Source organism: Trachurus japonicus, chromosome 20 (genome assembly GCF_045865225.1).
Source record: "Trachurus japonicus isolate A0001 chromosome 20, Traja_1.0".
In the NCBI taxonomy this organism is placed as follows: Eukaryota; Metazoa; Chordata; class Actinopteri; order Carangiformes; family Carangidae; genus Trachurus; species Trachurus japonicus.
In genome coordinates, this window is record NC_140926.1 from 11,231,469 (window position 1) to 11,248,027 (window position 16,559).

The 16,559-nt window shown below is 46.3% G+C and overlaps 1 protein-coding gene across 2 annotated transcripts in view; it reads left to right on the forward strand.

Annotated features, from left to right (window-relative positions):
* Nucleotides 1–16,559, forward strand: part of cntnap2a (contactin associated protein 2a) — a 316,348-nt gene that overhangs the window by 181,503 nt on the left and 118,286 nt on the right. For both annotated transcript variants that reach the window (XM_085763401.1, XM_085763400.1), the window contains exon 10: nucleotides 11,678–11,827. In XM_085763401.1, coding sequence (XP_085619527.1) covers nucleotides 11,678–11,827 — 150 coding nt within the window. The remainder of the gene's footprint in view (nucleotides 1–11,677; nucleotides 11,828–16,559) is intronic.

A 16,559-nucleotide genomic window follows, 5' to 3' on the forward strand; every position in this document is an offset into this window, starting at 1 on the left:
TATGCAAGTGAGTAATTAGGTTGCCTGGATTAAGGTCATACACTGTATGCAGCATCAAATTATGAGCCAAAGAACCCATAAAAGGAAACATAAGCTCTATCAGTGGAGGGTTTTTGAGACATACTCCTAAACACTGTACTCCGTGTCAGCTTGTCAAGAGTCAACTTCTGTGTATAAATTATTTGTTAAATTTCTGATAATAAAGGACAGTAGAGGTGGTCATAAAGTATGAATGCAATTTAATGGACACCTTTACAGTATATTGCAAAATAAGCCTTGTGATTTACAAATACAGTACACATTACTTTTCATTGTAGTGAAATCAACTGTCAAATGTTGATGAATTATTTACATGGTTTGTTAAAGGCCTTAAAATCACAGAGGATACAGTAGGAAACCACTGAAGGTGTTCCGGAAGTTATTATCTTCATAAAGCCAAGTATTTACGTGGATAGTCATATAGACCACACTTCCCCTTTCCAGCTCAAGAGTTAATGAATTTGCAAGTGAAGCATGAGGGGTACACTGCTCAGAATTATGCAGGACTTTATGATTATTATGGTATAAGTTGACTGCTGCCATTTCTCCATTTTGGTCACCGAAGGCAGAAAAGCTGAAGAAGTATATTCCTTTAACTGGTGCAGTGAAGATACCTGAAACAGTAAAGAATCAGAGATCTCATCATCACTGTCCAATACTCAACATGTTATGTTATGAAGCATGTGGTAATGCATACACTACCTGTATATTTGTTAAAAGCCCCACCAACATTGGTCAGTACTCTTCCATAGACAAGTGTTTTTTCAGCATTGTATGGTCCAATCTTCCCTGAGACCTCGAAACCAGCAGTGAATGCGTACTTCAAAGATTCTGTAAACACAACATGGAGACAAGATTCCCTTTTTAAAGATTGAAACAATACGTTTTATGTCCACAATTCTTTATTGATTAATGCATTTTTTGTTTAAGCAGGATTGTCTGTAGTAAAATATGTATGACGACGTGGTCTCCAGTCGTTGGACCCCACTGCATGTACTTCTGGTCTTTTATCAAAGTACCTACAAATGTCCTCTGAATGGCATCCAGTTTGTTCTTAGAAACATCCAGCTTTTCCCCATGACCTGCCACTTTTCTTTTCATCGGTTGTCAAAAACCAGTTCTACCACTTGGACTAGAAAACCAATATTTAATGAACTGCTCTTCTTAGATATATTTCTACTTATATAATACAATGGGTTTTTCATTACATATCATTAATCAGTTTCACAGCCTACTCCACTTTTGTCTTCATGGAGCTGCAGTTCAGTTTTCATTCCTTCCTGTTCTACTGTAATTGCTGTCACCTTGTTTTCAGTTTCTGTCAGTCTCAAGCTTATCTCTGAAATATCATAGAGGCGGAGGATGAAGTTCTTTGAAATAAAACTGTCGAAAGTAGCATTTCACAACTTATTCATAAAAATACATATCTGGCTGGTTATTGTGTGTTCCATCCTGTTAATTTGACTGAAATCCATTCCATTGAAGTTTTTATTTGCTTGTGTTATTTATTTTCTGCAAGTAAGTGGCTGCAGCAGAAGTATGCTTTTCTGAATCTTTAAAACAATTGATTCCAAATTGGCAATAAGTGATACATACAAGTATTTTACTAAACCTTTAAGTCAATTTTAATTAACCTAATGAAATTGCTGCTCCACAGTCTCAAGTTTGCAGAATGATAACAAATATGACTCAACCAATCCTAAAATTTGGAAATTTAAATGTAGATTTAAATTAACCTTCTGATTAAATGTTACAAGTAACAGATCATGGGTAATGGCTGCATTCCGATCTACAGCTGAAACAATTTGTCAATTAATTGATGAGTCCATGAATAGAAAACTGATCTTAATTATTTAAATCATTTTAAACAATATCAATAATACATACTGCAACAAAAAAAATAGCAACAACAACAAAATGTACTGAAAATAAATCAGATGATATCTCAAGTAGGCTACTGCAGAATAAATGTGGAACCAATAAGAGGCCTCTTGGATGGTATTGCATAACATCTCAACATCTGAAGTGCCTAACATTTTTTCACAGTACTGTACCTGAATTCTCAAGAACAGTGTCCACATCACCACCCTTCTCAAAACCTTGGGCAGCACCTTCACTTTCTGCTTGAGCCCATGTCCCAGACAGACAGAGGAGCAATACCACCAGCACAGGACGCCCCATTGTAAAACCTCTAGAAATTCCTTGTAGGAAAATAAATTGTGTAAGATGGAGCACAAGTGACTCTCTTTATATGTGCAGAGTTGAAAGGAGGTGGCTGCTACTGACCATAGTTAGTAAGGGCAAGGACGGACTGGCCATAGGGCAATATGGGCAAATGCCACAACAGCCGCGTAAGGTGTGTGTGTGTGTATATCAAAAATGCCAGGGCCTCTTTTTGGTGCCAGTCCGCCACTGGCTGTGGGCAAAAGATCTAATTCTCATTAGTATCATTATTTATCTTATTTCTACAAATGGTATCATGTTTATGCAGCTGGTTGTAATGGGAAACTTGTTTTTGTGCTCTGATGTGTTGTGTAACAGTTTTATAATCGATTCAGTTCTTCTTGTCCAAATTGTCCTTAAACAAATAAGCATGTAACTCTTAGGCAAATAATGATTTACGACATATGATTAATTTCCAGACATACTCTGTACTTTGAACTGTCTGAATAAACAGACAGTTTATCCATCAGCCACCCTACCCACAGCATTACGCTTTAAAAAAAAAAATAGAGAATCGGACTAAACTCAATTTGTCTGACTTACATTTATCTCATATAATGCATAGATCAATGCCTTGATGTGATATGCAGCCTGCCTGGCTCCATACAGCAGCCTGGCATCTGGCATAGTATGGAGCTCAACACTGGTCAGTAGCTGTACATGCAACTTTAAGATGTGTGTTATGTGCACTAAGAAAAGTTAGTGTATAATGTAAGCCACTGAGTTAGTGCACCATCACACCATTACATGTAGTTGAGAACTGAATGTGTTATGTAAAAGTTGTTTTTTGCTTAGAGAAAGGGACAAGTTATAAATGTCAAATGGCATCCTAAAAATCATATGATGATATAATAACATCCTCATTTCATTATTCATTATGTGAAATCAACCCAGTAAACAAGTTTTCACTTGTTTTAATGGGTTATTGGTCAGTTGGGAGGACTCTCGCCACTTTTTCTTTTTCCTTTTTCTTTTTTTTAATATTCAAAGTAAGGGCTCAAGATCATGCAAGTGTGTTTTCCCATAATTTGCAATTTATTCAAAACAAAAACGATAAAGTGACTGGTCAGCCCGTCACCTTGTTATCAGGCTCCTCCATATGAATGACAATCCCAGAGCAAGCCATGAAATAACCCTATCTGGTCTAATCTGAACAATTCTCTTCCTCCTTCTTCTACTCTCCATTATCTGTGCTCTTTTTATCTGTGGCAGACAGCTGGCATGTGCGTGGTTTGAGCATGTGCGTTTAGGGTGGGTAACAGAAAAAGAGAGGGAGACCGCACCACCTATTTGTTTGTGTGTTTCAGCAGGCACTTGTGTATGTTTGTGTGTGTGTGTATGTGTGTGCAATGAGTGTGAAGATTCAATAACACTGCTATCACTGATAAGCTCATCATTCAAAGCTATTGCAGGTGATGTAAAACAGATGAGGGGACACAAGGTTACACAGTATCTATTTTCCATTACATTCAAGAGGTTATAGAAAAGGACGGGGTGGTGCAGAGAGCTTGGTGGTGATTACATCAAACCAGTGTATAGACAGAAATGTGATTGTCAGAGAAGGAGCACATCAAGGTCGCTTTTTACCAGAACTTGCTTTTTGGTCGTCACCATGACACATTCTCCCATTTGCTCTCTTTATTACTCCACCAGCTCATGATGTTTCAAGTTGCTCTAATGCATTTAATATTTAACAGTATCATTGTATTTTAGTCCCACACAGAGTGAATTTAAGCAGTGTAACCCTGAACAAGGCCTCAGTGGCCACAGCCCTCAGTGGATGGCCATCTAGGGTCTTAGTTTCTTCCTCTTCCTCACATGAAATCTGTGGTCTTGACGTGCATACAGTACCAGGAGGAAGTAAACAATGTAAAAGTGTCTCTTTTAGACAGTTCAGACTGAAAACTGAAGCTTGCACACTCTTACACATGGGTCAAATGTATTGACAGAGACAGGATGCTAGGGAACATATGTATCGACTTGCATGCAGATCCATGAGTATATCCAGTCTGCCGAGACTGATTTGCACGTGACCGCGCCTTGAACTGCACAACAGTGTCCTCACTTTCGATGTATTATAGCCAGTGAAGCAGCGAGCTGAGCCAAATTGAAAAAGACGGTCACTGCAGCAGATGGCCACGAGAGGAGAGGAATATAAAGACAGAAAAAGTGAAATTCAGAAACACAAGAAAGGAAATAAAGACAGAGAGATGAAAGAAAGAATCAGGGATAGAGAGTGAGGCGGGGAGCGAAGGATGAATAGAGATTGGTGTCAGTAAGAGGTGATGTATTGAGGAGAGGGTGATGAGAGTGAGCTGGCTTCTCTCTCGGCTCCTGTAGTAATGTCCCTTTCCAAAACATCACTCATATTTAATGGAGCACAGCTACAAGGGAAGAGAGAGAAAAGCAGAACACAAAACTCATATGCACACACACATACACACACTACACTGGCATATGCAGACATCACACCACATTTCAGACTTGTACACTTGCACAGAGTGCTCAATGCTTGCATGCACAGATAGAGAACGCACATACATGCACTCGGGTACTCAGACGCGTAGTGGGTTCTCTGAGAGTTAATGGAGTTGAGACAAAGGGGCCCTGAGACTGGAAGCTGCACTCGACTAGAACAGGAGGAGAGCGAAGTAAGGAGAGAGAGAACCGAATAAAAGAGACAAAGAATCAGTCAGCATACATTTGAGAATATGTGAAGTATGTGAGGAAAATTGTGGTGGAGGTGGGTGGAAGATCCGTTAATATCAGCTCTGTCCAAAGCCATATTGCCAGGATGCTGAGATGGAGGCATAAGAGAGAAAAAAATACAAGGGTGCAATTACTGTAGAGAAGAAGAAAAACAGCTGTATTACAAACCAGAAGGTAAAGTGTGAGAAAAAAAAAATTGCCACACATCACAGACAGAAATGTTATTTCCTCATTTACCACCCACATGCCTCTCACTCATGAGTCATCCAGTTGTCTTTTCCTTAAATCCAGTCAGATTAAATGATGCTTTACAGTATATTCTTCTGTGGCAAACTTAACTTTGTTATAGGAGAACAGTTAAAGGAGACATATTGTGCCCCCTTTCCACAAGTTAAAATAGTTCCCCGGTATCTTAAAGACATATCTTTAGGTTATTTACATAACCCCGGTTCTCTGAGTAATATGAGTGAGATGTCTCACTATGGGATGCACGCCTCGCTGCAGCCCTCAGAAGCATTTATCTCATTACGCCAATCCTGATTGGCTGGTGAACGTGTCCGTCCGCCACAGGTAGTCCCACCTACCTTAAATAGCTCATGCGGACGGCACCACCCTCATTCAAGATAAGCACCTCTTCTCACTCGCCCAAGCAAGAAGGGTGGTCTGGTGAGACATCTCACTCATATTACTCAGAGAACCGGGGTTATGTAAATAACCTAAAGTTCTCTTTCATAATATTTCGTTCGATGTCTCACTATGGGATATGGTTGCTCCCGTATTGCCAGACAAGCTTATCGAGCGTCCACCACCCACAGGGAAAAAGGTACTCTGTTCCAATCAGGACAGCAAAACCGCGCGTGCCACGCACGGAGCGGAGACGTCCAGCATATAAAAACGGACAAAAGTGAGAGGCGAGGACCAACTCGCTGCAGCACAGATGTCCTGAACAGAAACTCCCCTGAATAAGGCCCAGGATGCAGCCAAGCCCCGAGTCGAGTGCGCCCGCAGACCCGCAGGCGGCTGCAAACCCTGACTCGTATAAGCCAAAGCAATTGCCTCCACGACCCAGTGGGACAGGCGCTGCTTTGTGACAGGTTTCCCCTTATGAGGATTAGCCCAGGAGACAAACAGCTGATCGCTCCTCCTGAAACCCTTAGTCCTGTCCATGTAAGTGCGCACTGCACGGACTGGACATAACGCATGCGACCGCTGCTCTCCAGGTGAGGCAGCAAAAGCCACAAGGTCAATAGGAGAACATGAGCCCACCACCTTAGGCACAAAGGCCGGGTTGGGCTTCAAAATCATCCTCACATCCCCCGGGAAAAGCTGAGTGCATGATGGATGCACCGAAAGCGCATGGATGTCACTAACCCGTTTAGCCGAAGCCAGAGCCAGTAACAGCACTGTCTTGAGAGACAGGTGTTTCAAGCCTGCCCCCTCCAGCGGCTCAAAAGGAGGACCCTTGAGTCCCTCCAGAACCACAGCCAGATCCCATGGTGGCACCAGCGGTCTGGACACGGGGAGAAGCCTGCGCGCTCCCTTCATAAAACGGCAAACCAGCGGGTGCTGGCTCGCTGTTTGCTTCCCAAACCCCACGTGACAGGCGGCTATAGCTGCCAAGTACACTTTAACTGTGGAGAAGGCTTTTCGTTTGTCAATCAGGTCCTGCAAGAATGACAATATCACCCCCACTGGACACTGAAAAGGAACGTGGCCGTTTCTGTGACACCAGTCCTCAAACACTCTCCACTTACAGTCATACAGAGACCTAGTGGAAGAGGTTCGAGCACTTTGTATAGTGGAAATCACACGCTGTGGGAGTCCCACAGCTGACAAATTGAACCACTCAGGGGCCAAGCCCACAGCGCCAGGCGTTCTGGGTGCGGGTGGAAAACCGCCCCCCCCCCCTGTGATAACAGGTCCCTGCGCAGCGGGAGCTGCCAGGGCTGCGCGCACAGCAACCGATATATCTCCGCCAGCCAATGCATCGCAGGCCAATGCGGAGCTATCAGAATCAGCGCGTGGCTGTGGTCCCTCACTCTGGATAGAGTGGGGGGTATCAAGGCCAGGGGAGGGAACGCGTAAAGAAGCTCGTGCGGCCAGACGTGCGCTAGTGCGTCTATGCCGAGGGGAGCATCCAGGTTGCGCAGAGAGTAAAACAGCGCGCACTGCGCGTTTCCTCTTGACGCGAACAGATCCACCGCGGCCCGGCCATAACGGGCCCATATCTGTTCCACAATCTCCGGGTGCAGAGTCCACTCCCCGTATACCGGCGCGCCCCTGGACAACAGGTCCGCGCCCGTGTTCAGAGCTCCCGGGACGTGCGTCGCCCTCAGGGAGAGGAGACGACCGCAGCTCCACAGGATCAGTCTGCGTGCCAGCATGTGCAACTGACGAGAGCGCAACCCCCCTTGGCGGTTGATGTACGCTACCGTTGTCGTATTGTCCGTCCTCACCAGGACATGATGGCCCATGAGAGACGGAAGGAAGTGTTTCAGGGAGAGGAACACCGCTGAAAGTTCCAGAAAATTTATGTGAGACCGCTGGAGGTCCACACTCCAGCGGCCCCTCACTGACCGGCCCTCGTGAATTCCGCCCCATCCTGTCAGGCTGGCGTCCGTAGTGACCACCTTCCTGGACAGGACAGAGCCCATGGGTACCCCGCGGGTCAAAAAGGACGGGGCTCGCCAGTGGCGCAGCGCCCTGACGCACCCCGGTGTGACCAACACTCTCCGTGCGCCATCACGCACGGGATCCAGCCCGCATGAGGCCACCCAAAGCTGGAATTCCCTCATGTGGAGGCGACCGAGACGAACCACGAGAATGGCTGACGCCATCAGTCCGAGTAATCGAAGACACAATCTGAATTGAACAGATTTGCCTGGATGGAAAAGCGCGAGACATGTCCTGAAAGCTCTCACTCGCTCCGCCGAGAGGCGCGCCGTGAAAATCACCGAGTCCAGGGATAATCCCAGAAAGATTATGTCCTGTGTCGGGGACAGCATGCTCTTTTCCGCGTTTATCACAAAACCCAGGTCGAATAGGTGCCGTGTGAGAATACGCGTATGCGCCATGGCCTCCTGCCTCGATTGTGCCAAAAGCAGCCAATCGTCCAGATATGTGGCCAAGCGAATGCCCTGCTGTCTCAGCGGGGCTATCGCCGCTTCCGTGCACCGCACGAACACCCTCGGGCTTAAAGACAGACCGAATGGGAGCACGCGGTACTCGTAGCAAGTCCCCTGGAAAGCGAACCTCAGATACTTTCTGTGGGGAGGATATATTGGAATGTGGAAATACGCGTCTTTCAGATCGACAGAAGTGAACCAATCGTTCTGTCGCACCAGGCGCAGCAGGGATGCGTGTGTGAGCATCCTGAACTTGTATTTCCTGAGAAATTTGTTCAGAGCACGTAGATCCAGGATAGGGCGAATACCACTCCCCCCCCGTTTTGGGACCAGAAAGTACCTGGAGTAAAAACCGCTCTGACACTGTGCGGGAGGAACTACACAGATTGCTCCTTTGTTTAACAGTGAGAGGATTTCCTCCTGCAAAACACGAGCTGACTCTCCCTGGGCCTGGGAGTGTATTATGCCGGCGAATCGAGGGGGAACAGCAGCAAACTGCAGCCTGTATCCCCTCGAAATCGTCCTCAACACCCAGGGCGAAGCTGCGAGCGCGGCCCACCTCTCCCACCTGCGGCAGAGAGGTGAGACATGCTGCAGCTCCTCCACCATGAGAGGTCCCAACCGCGGTGCGGTGGCGCCCTCTCGTGGTGGAAGACTGACATGGCCTCCGGGCGGTGCAGTGCACTTTGGCCCGGGAGGACAACGCAGTGACGGGGACCTCACTGCCCTCGCCCCGGGAAAAGCCGTGGCTTTTCCCCGGGGGGGGACAGCAGGTGTCGCCACCGCGCTGTTTATTTTTATAGTTTTGGCTTTTATTAGCTGCGCCCTCGGCACTCGGCCTGGATGCGACAGCGGGACACTTTTTATTTTCTTTATGAAAACTTGTGTTTGTGTGCGTGCTTGTGGACATGAGAGAGGGGCAACCGCTAAACCCTCTGCCGTCAGATGTCCGTCTCTCCCGGTCTGCTCTGGCACGGTCCGTGGCAGCTGGGAGATGGGGGCGTGGAGGGCCCCGGAGTGCACGCTCGGAAGCCAAACAGGTGGAGCTGGAGAACGGGGAACTTCCAGCTGCATCACCGGTGACGAGAGGGGCGGTCAGGCCGCTCTCTTCTTCTTCCTGGCCTGGTTGCTGGTAGCTTGCGCGGGCTGTGCCGGCGGAGCTGTGGCTGGGGCCGAGGGCTTCTTGAACCAGCCGGACCGACCGGGTACGGGCGGCGGGGCGGGCTGAGGCTTCGGATGTTTCGGTATTTTGAACTGCGAAACCTGGGAAGCAGCCTGCGCGAAGGTTTTACGCTGCGCAGGTGGAGAGGGAGCTGGGGGCTTGCGAGGGAGGCAGAGCTGGAGAGCTTCGTCTTTCTTCTTTTTGGCTTCACACCGTCGTTGCATTGATGCTAGGGCGGAACCAAAAATCCCCTCCGGGACAATGGGCATGTCCAGGACGTCGTCCTTCTCTCTGTCCGACAGGCTGGCGAGGTTGAGCCACCGCGCCCGCTCCTGCAGAACCATGGTCCCCATCGCTCTTCCCGTGGCCTGGACCGCGCAGCGTTGGACACGGAGACACAGGTCGGTGATGACCGGTATCTCCTCCCACGCAGCTGGGTCCTGAGTTTGCACAACATCCTCGCACAACTCAGCCTGATAAGCCGTGAGCAGCGAGAGGACATTGAGCGCTCTGGCCGAGAGCGCCGCCGCCTTGTACGCCTTCTCAGTCAGGGCTGACTGAAAGCGGTCGGACTTGGACGGCAGGCTGGGGCTCCGGGAGGACACCGCTGACAGCTGGGGATGAAGGTGAGCTGCAACAAGTGGCTCCATCGGAGGCATGCGGAGCAGACCCAGGCTCTCCATCGCCTCACAGTCGAGGGACGAGGCCCCGGGAACCGGGCTCCGGCTGCTGTAGGGGCGGTCTCTCCATGAGCGCGCCACCTCCTCCAGCAGCTCCGGGAAGACGGGGAGAAGTTGCTTCGTCGCGCTCTTGGCCAAGGGCAATTTCTTCCCCTCGTAGCGTGATCTGGTGGTCTCAGCTACGACAGCGGGCCAGGGGATGCCCAGCCGGGCAGCAGCGCGTTTGCACACGTCGAGCATGTCCGAGCTGGGGGAGGGAGAAGCTGGTGTGCTACTCTCGTCTCCATCCCGAGAGTCGACGGAAGCAGCGGGCTTTGCAGCCCGAGCCGGCGTGATGAAGATGTCGTCCTCTTCTTCATCCTCTGATATGAGGAGATCCAAGGCGCCATCATCATCTTCCCCATAGTCCAAATCCAGGACGTCTTCCTCCAGCGGGGGAACCGCGGCTAGCTCGAGCTGGGAGCCCCAGTTGGCGCTAGCCTCCGGTGTCGCCACCGCAGCGACCCCCACCTCCTCTTCGCCCTCGACGGCGGCGCCGTCGGAAGAGAGATAGGGGTCATGTCCAGACAGGCTAGCCTGGCGGGCTAGTCGTCTGCGGAGACTCTTGATGGTGAACACCGCACAGTGTTGACACGAGCCGGGGACCTCGATGGCCGCCCGGGCGTGTTCCAGCCTAAGACAGCACGAGCAGACCTGGTGTGGATCCATGCTCGATATCTTATTCCCACAGCGACAGAGTCTGGCTCCGGAGTCTCCGTGCCCTCTGGTGTGAGGGGTTTTAGCCTCCATTCCGTGCGAGCTGGTGTGCAGGCAGGGAGCCGAGGCAGTTAGCTGGTGTGCTAACCGTGAAGAAGCCGAGAATTAGCTGGTGTGCTAATGCCCGGTGCTCGAGTAGCCGTGGTGGGGCGTCGAGAGCAGTGCTGACCAAGCCGTGGAGGGCAGGAAAGCACTGAGTTCGATCTGGTGTGACCGACGAAGCAGAAAAATGTCCTAAGCTAGTAGCGCCCAGCGACAGAAGCTAAATAAGATCCGTCTATGGACAGTTAAGCTAGCTAGCTCTGGACGCGAGATATACTCCGAGTGAGAAGAGGTGTTTGAATGAGGGTGGTGCCGTCCGCATGAGCTATTTAAGGTAGGTGGGACTACCTGTGGCGGACGGACACGTTCACCAGCCAATCAGGATTGGCGTAATGAGATAAATGCTTCTGAGGGCTGCAGCGAGGCGTGCATCCCATAGTGAGACATCGAACGAAATATTATGAAAGAGAACTGTTACACTCTTTGGTCAAAATACCCCAAGGATCGAACATCACAGCTCTTTTCATACTCTCAAAACAGCCCTGTTCAGAATGACTGGTTTCCGTGCCAATGTCAATTCTCACATTTTGGGGGCCGGAAGGCAAGACAGACAGCCAAATATATGTTAAAGGGCCTTCAAAAAGTGATATTTCCATAATATGTCATCTTTAAAGACACAAGTGTTGAACTTTTGTTAAGTTACAGGCAACGTGAGTCGACACATTTCATAATTTCATCCTTGTAAAGATCACAAATAAACGAAAGAACGTGCAGCAGTTTTGTAATGGATGTAGATTGAAGTCGGTTAAATTATTGTGGTCTTCGTTGGAAAATCTTTCAAGTAGCATTTCGCTTCTGTACAACATGTTGTTTTTCAAACTTCAAACTTGTGCAAAGATGTTTGTGCGACATCCTAAGACATTTTTATCTCCACCCTCCAGGTTCAGGCCTTAACGATGGCCAGTGGCATGCAGTTCGTTTGGTTGCCAAGGAGAACTTTGCCATGTTGACGATAGATGGCGACGAGGCGTCTGCTGTGCGCTCCACCTCGCCTCTCACCATCACCACAGGAGGAACCTACCACCTGGGAGGTAAGGGTCACTCCAACACCGTCAACACCCCTCACTTCCTCCCAGTAGCCCATTACACTGCTCGTCTTTGCCCTTTGTAATACTGTACTGCTTCACTTTTAGCTGACTCTGTTTTTCAAGGACACAGGTTTATACAAAATACAAGTTTATCATCTGTTTTTATTTACCTATATTTAATGTTTTGTCAGTATATTTAGTTTAATAGTTTAACATTTCGTAAAAGTGAAAGGGGCCTTGGTGAAACTTCCAATATGAACTATGCGAACTGTGTGTATGTGCGAAGTCTACAAATCATTTATCTCACTACAAATCTATATCCCAGTTGCCAGAGTTTAGGAAGTTGCTCACTTAGCAAGAGGGCAGACACAACTAGACCATGAGATACACACAACCTCACCGAGGGCAAAACACACACACACACACACACACACACACATATATATACACATGCAGCAGTCGCAATCTGTCTGAATTAGGAAGACGCCAGGTTAATGATGCTAGACACGGCTGTCTGTCTGTAGGAAGATGGTCCGTATCTAAGTGTCCATGTCTGACGTTGTGTGTCTGTGTGTGCGCCTGTGTGTTTGTTAGGTGTGTGGGCACCTATGAAATTACAGTAACTGAGAGAAACAGTCTGGGCTGATAGCTCCATCAGGCCTCCGTCCCTCTCTCTCTCTGAGCTGAGTCTCCTCCATCAAGCAAAACCATTTCCCCAGACCAGTCAATAAGGATCAGAGCACACACACACACACACACACACACACACACACACACACACACACACACACACACACACACACACACACACATATATCCAGATCGTTTTATTCTGTTGTCCATCGTAATTTAGTCCTCACTGATGTTGGATCTTCCCCGAAACCATGATAACTCTGTACTTTTTATTTATGAACTCAAAGTTTGTGAGGCTTTGATAGGCAAGTGTTCATTTTCTTCACTGTTTTATGAAAGGCGTCTCAAATGTGGGGTTTTACAGAATAATACTTTTAGTATTTCTTATCTTTTACCTGAACTTTCTCATTTGTCTTTCCTCTTTTGATTCATTTTTCTCTCTCCTTTTCTCTACTCTCTTCCATCTCACCTTCTAGTCCCCATTTTGATCCAATTGGTGATTTATTGATTTTGGTAAGCTGAGTTGAGAATCAATATTGGTGGAGAGGAGAGGACCTCTAATGTCTTTAACCCTTGAAGCAGGCAAAGGAGACGGAGCGGAAGGGAGAAAGGAGAAGAGGGAAATGGAGTCAAAGATGGATAAAAAAAAAAAAACAGCGAAGAATAGAGAAAGCAGAAATGAGAAATAACATTAGTAGGAACAGGAGGGAAATAAAAAGACTAGGAGATTAATGAGAGAGGGGGAGAGAGGAGAAGAAGTAGCTGATAGGAGGGATGACAATGAGACATATGCTCACAGAGTCGGTACCTGTTTCCAACCAGTGGGAATACACGGCTCTCAACAGACACATTTCACATATTTGTATTTGCAGTGTGTGTGCTATATGCATAATTTTCGTATTGGCCTCATGCTAAAGGGATAAATCCTGTGTGTAATGGCTTTCATTTGGTTTTGCATGTATGCACCCTCACACACAGACAACCACCTATAGGTGCATATACTATATAAATATATATATCAATGCAGAGAAATGCACCATGTAGGTTTTTTTTCCCTTTTGACCGACGTAATGAGTGGGCTGCTTCAGCAGCAACTGTCACTGGGATTTTACATGACATGACGAAGGAGGAGCAGGATGGCTGCTGGTAAACACAAGTGTGACGGCTGCCATGGCAAAGAGTGCAGAGTGACCACAACCTTGCAGGATATGGGAGACCTTGAAAGAATTTATACCGGTTCACCGGTTCACTCTTGGTTCGGACTCAATTTATTTCATGGAACAGGTCCAATATATGCAGGTTGTTTTAGTTCTAATTACGTTGTGTCTGAAACTGGATTTGATTTCACTCGTGTATTTGAAATAGGAGTCATACAGCGTCATCCAAATCCAAGTCATTGATTTTTTTTTTTTTTTGTTAGCATCACTGTCACTGCCAGTGCCCTGCCTCCCTATTGTTACTGATTTACAACAAAGATATCAGAGTCTTTGTGTATGTGGGTTTAATGTCTGTGGGCATTTTTGACCAAAGAGTCTGAAACTCCCGAGCCCACATCCACTCACACACACGCTGAGAGAGAGAGAGAGACATCAGACAGAATATCTAGAACATTTATTCAAAACCCTCCACCTTTTGCATTCAGAGGCTAATTTCCATCCCCGCGCAGAGGTAACTGAATAATGTTGTGAGTGTACAAAAGGTAGTTTAGCCTTTGGTTTGCCCTCAATTACTCTCTCTGATTCATCCCGCTTGGTGAGTCAGAGAGGCCAAGCACATTAAGCTGTCCTAAAGCTCTCTAACAATATCTCATCAACACGGTCTGTGTGACTGTTCTGTCAGTGTGCCACAATTAGCAAAAATCCTGCAGTATCATGAGGAAGCCATGCTCTTTTATATACAGGATGAGGCTTCACATAATTGCAGTGACTAATTTATGTAGGCTCAGTCATCCAGGTAGCCATCTGCTCCAGATATCATGACTTTAAGGCATCAGCCGTCTTGATCTGAGATCAGACTGGTCTGGAGTAAACTGATACAGCCCTATATACTGTACACAGCAGGAAAATGTTGACTCTCTACTCTCAGGTTGTCTTTTCTTCATCTTGCTGTGGTGCATGTAGGGAACATATTGTTGTGTTTGCTCTACATGAAAAATTAATCCAGGAACAGGGAAGTGCTCGGGTTTGCCTCTCCGTCTCATTCCATATTCTCCATTTTAGGTTTTTGCTCCCTCTGTGGCTTAGTGTTTATTAAGCATGGCCAATTGCCACATTAAGCTAAATTAGGACTAATTAGTATCATGGTGAAGCTTGACTGCCACACATGGAGGAATATACTAATCATACAGCCTGACTTTACAAACACCCCAACACAGAATCACAGTGTTTTGCTTTAAAATCTTAAGTGTAATTTTATCAGAGTGAAAGATTTAGTGCATCCATGTAAAGGGTGATAAGGTTATATACTAGCTAGTTGGTTATTGAGGTATTTTGCACTTACACAAACACAAAGGGCATTCATGCTGAGGTGTTATATAAGATAATTACCAGTCTGCGTATAAACAGAAAATGAGTGAGGGTGCATGTGGGTAATGCAGAGGTGATCTTAACTTTTAAAGGTGAGAGAATGTCACTAGTGGGACATTATTTCTTGTTGTTTTCTTCAGGCCAACTACTTTATCTCCATTAGGTGTGAAGCAAGAAAAACAATTAGCCAGAGGCTGTTAATGGTCTTTTACTGCCTGGCACAAAACATAACATTTAAGGGAAGGAAGCTACTGTTTGCTTGTCCTACCAGTGGTGATCAAGTCTGAGTTGAGACACTTTTGCTACAAAAACGTGACATGTGATGAATTTTATGAAGTACTTTTATGCATAAATATTCTTTTTAATTAAAGGAAATGTTGTTTTTTTAAACCTAACAGAGCTCCTTAATGCTTTTAGATAGCATTAATATTAATACCATTGATGTGTTATATAAAGACTACCATGTTGACATGAAAAATTTGCAAATTAATGTTTTAATTAACTTAATAAATTGCCTAATTTGCATAAGTGGTTATGTTTAATGTATTTTGATGACTATGATGGGACATTATGCAGCTCAAGTACCATTCCCAAAGAGTTTAAAGGCTATGCAAATTATACAGCTAATACATTTCCTTTTCTTTAATTTTGTTCCTTATTTCTGTCAATGATTTTAGTAATTTTTTGTAACATTACTGGGTGACATAAAAACTGCACATAACAATCTGTTATGATTCCCTAATTCTAGTTTTATTAATTAAAAAGGCTGCCAGACACATCTCCAGTGAAAAGATGGAGTAACATTTAACTGAGACACACGTCTTTGACCTCAGAGGTACTGAAGTTAGGTGAGTTAAGAATATTGCTTTAGTTAGAACTGCCCTAGCTTTGCTGTTTCTGTGGCATTAAAATTCATGTGGCACTGCCTAAACCCAAGGTTACAGAGTTACAGGATATTATACTTTAGATGTCAGCGGAAGGAAAGGACTCGGCTTTAAACCACTGTCATCACCTTCAACTCTTTGCTCTTTCTTAATTCCGCTCGCTGTTTCCTTTTCTTCAGTTTTCTTCTCTCCCTCGCTTCTTTCATTCCCTGCAATTCCTCAGTTTATGTTGTGTCCCTCTTTTCTGGCCCTCATCCTCTCCCCTCTCCTCTCATCCCTCTTATCCTCTTTAACCGAGTCAACCCCTTCCTCGCCTCCCCTCATCTCCTCCCCTCTCATCTCCACCCCTCTATCCTTCCAGCGTCTGCTTTTAGAAGCAGTCTCCTGAACCCAAAGCCTATTTTACGGGGAGTAGTTTCTCACTCCTGACGCTGCGCTTAGAGAAATTAGTAAATGACTGACACAAGACATCCTCAAATTGAATTTCTCAAGAGGGAAGACAGATGGACACTCACAAGCACAAACACAAGACCATAAAGTCATGCTCTTTTCTCTGCAGGAACAGGGGACAAATGGATATACTAATGGGAAAGTAGTCAATTATGGGATGTTCCACCCTGAAGCACCCTGCTGTTTGTCAACTGTGAACAAAAAGAGAGTGTGCCGCATTTACTTTATTAGTTAAACAATCTC